This window comes from Cibotium barometz, chromosome 10, assembly GCF_041138505.1.
Source record: "Cibotium barometz isolate CiBa-2024 chromosome 10, ASM4113850v1, whole genome shotgun sequence".
Taxonomy (NCBI): domain Eukaryota; kingdom Viridiplantae; phylum Streptophyta; class Polypodiopsida; order Cyatheales; family Cibotiaceae; genus Cibotium; species Cibotium barometz.
Genome location: NC_141055.1, coordinates 45971309 through 45975028, shown reverse-complemented (window position 1 = coordinate 45975028; position 3720 = coordinate 45971309). Strand labels below are relative to the sequence as shown.

The 3720-nt window shown below is 46.5% G+C and overlaps 1 protein-coding gene across 1 annotated transcript; it reads right to left on the bottom strand.

Annotated features, from left to right (window-relative positions):
* Window positions 1-1304: 1304 nt before the first annotated feature.
* On the bottom strand, window positions 1305-2517 carry LOC147634969 (uncharacterized). Its single transcript, XM_086803452.1, has one exon. The coding sequence runs from the start codon at window positions 2416-2418 to the stop codon at window positions 1420-1422; it is 999 nt and encodes a 332-aa protein (XP_086659578.1). The 5' UTR covers window positions 2419-2517; the 3' UTR covers window positions 1305-1419.
* Window positions 2518-3720: the final 1203 nt, after the last annotated feature.

Sequence of the window (3720 nt, the reverse complement as noted above, 5' to 3'; positions counted from 1 at the left end):
CGAAGAGGGGCCACTATCACTCTCCCTCAAAGGGCTATAGGGATTAGAGTAAATTAAGAGACTCAAGCTACTTTCAGAGTTGTTGTCCTCTGTAAGATAGGCTAGCAAATTCTTTTATGGCCTCTGCTTTAGCCTGTCTTACACTAGTTTTCCCTTTTAACCTTGACCCAATCCCCTTCCGAATGCCCCTCAGCACTATCTTTCAATAATTCTTTTCCCTTAGACTCCACTCCCTAACTAGCAATTGATTCAGTTTTCTTTTCCTTTTTTTCGGTTCACTTCCTTTTCCCCTTCTCCTTTGCCTAGAGATTGTTCTATACGGTTTTTAGCGATGTGCCCAAACCTACCGCATTTAAAGCAAGCACCCGGGAAGGCTCCAAACTTAAGCCCTAGCTCTAAGATGCCCAAGTTTCCTAAATCCACTTCAATCAATTTTGGTGTATCTCTAGTACTATTCCATGAAATACAGAAGCTATTGGCGTGTCTACCACCCATCTCATCATTTGGGAGATACAACACCGGCCCCAGGTAATAAGCAATATCTTGCAGAGTTAGCCTAAGCTAGTGAGGGAGACCTACGATATCAACCCACATAGGGCATGCATTTTGCAGACTCTTGTTAACATCAAAAAGCGGATCAAATGGAAATACATGCACCAATCGCTGTCCTAAGAAGAGGGGACCTTTCGCAACCAACTCAGTCACAATCTGGCCTTTGACAAACAACACATTAAAAAAGCCGTTCACTAAGTAAAAGACTTGGACACTACCTTATCATGCAGAACGTCTTCTTGCACCCACCTACCAATCTTCACCTTAGCAAGCGGTCTACCTGGACAGAAAACAATAAACTACACATAGAGAAAAGCACCACCTGATTCTTGACTAGCTATGGGTTGATCCTCAAACATACCTTCTTCTCTTTCATCTGCACCTACAATCTCTCATTCATCTAATCAGGCATATTTTTTTTCCCTCGAAGACTTGCCCCCATCCTTATCTCGCATTCGCTTCATCTCTTCTACAGAGTCGACACCCCAATCTCTCCATCCGCTCGATCGATCCATTATCCCTTGATGCCATAGAGAAGCCACCCTAGACATGCAACCGCCGTCTCGTCGACATACGGTTGCATGCAAATAACGCGTGTTAAGTGAAACCCCACTACACCACTCATTCCCGCATGCGTTAATGTGTGTGTATATGTGTGTGTGTGTGTATATGTGTGTGTGTGTGTGTGTGTGTGTGTGTGTGTTAACTTTTTTTAACGTTCGATCCTGGGCAACTATGCATAAACAATGTCTGAAAAAAAGGGTACCCCCTTTACGTATCGAACATGGGCACAAGTCTTTTCTCCCTCTACAAAGCAGACATTGGCACAAGTGTTCTATAGCATCATGCATCATGAGAGCAACTAGTTCAAAACGGCAATGTTGTAGTGTCTTTTGGGGAGTCTCCACCAGGCTCTTGATTAGGACCAAAGATCCTCTTTCCTTTGCTTGATTGCCTGCTTAGCATTCGCTTGATGGACTTTCGGAGACCTGGGGACTTGATTGGGTGAGAAGAGCCAACTTGGTCATTAGGAGATGGGCATCTTGACAAGTTTGACAAAGAGAGGCAGCCAGGGCAGGTGAGGTCGTCTTGCCTTCTCGGAATCTCTATTGTGATGTGGGGGGTAGATCTTGTTGTAGAAGAAGAAGGAGGTTTGTCCAGGCCTTGAGAAGAGCTCCATTGAGAGATTCCGTGGGTGTGGTTACCACAGAAGAGAGCATTGCTCGAGTATTGCATAGCATTTCCATGATAATTAATTGTCGAAGGTATTGATACACCCTCGTGGGCAGCTGTGCATAGAGGGTAATTAGGTGTTGAGGGGGCTTCTCGTTGAAGTTCTTCTCCTTGTCCTTCTTGCTGCTGCTCACTTGTTGAGGAGAACGGTGTAGGCATCACCGCTGTCCTGCAAAGAGGGCATGTTGAGTGTGAAAACAGCCACATGTCAATGCAATCTGTGTGGAAGCTATGCTTGCATGTGGGCAGCAGCCTGCCCTTGTCATTCTCTTGAAACTCAGCAAGGCAGACTGCACACTCAAGCAAAGCTAATCCTTCTTCTGCTTTGGGAGCTTTGTAGACGAATGTAGGCAGCTGATCAATGGCTGCCGCATCCAGTCCAATGTTGTGAGCTGCTGCAGAGTTCACCTCCTGGCCGCCTATAAAACGAAGGCTCCTGTTCCTTATCAAGGCTGAAGACGAGCGTCTCCAGAACCACTTGGCATACACATGAAGGAAGACGGTGAAGAAAGCCACAGAGAAGATGACAATGGTGGCAGCCAGCAGCACGATCTTGCCGTTGAAGAGCGGGTATTGAGGCGGCACACCATTGTAGACATAATTAGGAGGAGGAAGAGGAGGGGGGCCGGACATATCTCTCTCTCTCTCTCTCTCTCTGTGTCTCTCTCTCTGCGCAGGGTGTTTTTGCGAAGGTTTAGCTGCCCACACACCTGCGGAGTCCGAAACCTTGTCCCCCTTCCTCGATCTTTTATCCTATGCGATTCCGCGTTCAAGCAGCAGGTGCGCGGCTACTCTCGCTAGTGGGCTTGACCCGTCTTGACTCTTGACCCTCCGTGGGCGCTCAGAAGCAAGCATCGTAGTCCGTTTGTATCGTCGTGGCCTGCTTTTTGACCAAAGTTATGCTGATCTTTTTTTTTTCCCCCAAAGAAAAGGCTTTAGTATTAAGAAATTAGGAAAGCTTTACATAGCATAGAGAGCTTTGACCTAACTCTGTTTTTTTTTTGTTGTGCAAGGTATTGGAGACTCCCGTGTTCCCTGCTGGTAAGCTGCCCTCTCTCCCTCTCTCTCTCTCTCTCTCTCTCTAACACATTTTTTTTTGCTTTTGTGCAGGGTATTGGAGACTGTCCTCCTGACGGCATGTCCCTCCTTTTGGTCTAGTGGGTAGCCTGGCTGTGTATTGCTCATCGTGTCGCTCTACTATTGTTTGGCCTTCCCAACACATCACGTATTGCTCATCGTGCCGCCCTACTGCTGGTTGGCCCTCTCGACGACGGCCTGTCAACTCTATTTGGTCTTGTGGGTGGCCCTCTCTATCTTAAATAATGATTGGCATGCATGTCGTGCTTATTGTTTATGCAGTCGCTCTCTATCTTACTGTTCATGTGACCATTCTGGGCATCGTTCATGCTTGCATGCATGTCGTGCTTACTATTCATATGGCTGCTCTAGGCATCGTGCTTGCTTGCATGGATGTCGTGCTCGATGGGAAAGGAGGAAGAGAGAGAGAGAGAGAGAGAGAGAGAGAGAGAGAGAGAGGGGGGGGGCGGGGCACCTACGAGTTCAAGCTCTCCTTTTTTTAGCAAAGGGAAATTATGTTATGGTTATGTTGGGTCAATGAAGTTTTTTAAAAACATGAGAAGAATTTTAAAATGTTTTTTAAATCTGAATAGCAAGTGTGTGTGTTTGTGTGTGTGTGTGTGTGTGTGGGCCAAGTTCCAAATGGAGTGCAAAAGCGTAAGAAGTGGCTTGCAAAAATCTAGCAATAAACTTATTAGGGTTAAGAAGACAAACCCTTGCCAGTGAGCTCTAGCCCAAGTGGTAATGTTTTGGCTGGCCTCTAAACGTGTACTATTTCTTGACGTTCGATCCTTGGCAAAAAAGGGTACCCCCTTTACGTATCAAGCATGGGCACAGGTCTTTTCTCCCTATACACAC

Bases quoted from the DNA above. Each gene is read 5' to 3' on its own strand.
- LOC147634969 (XM_086803452.1), bottom strand. From the start codon at position 2,418: ATGTCCGGCCCCCCTCCTCTTCCTCCTCCTAATTATGTCTACAATGGT.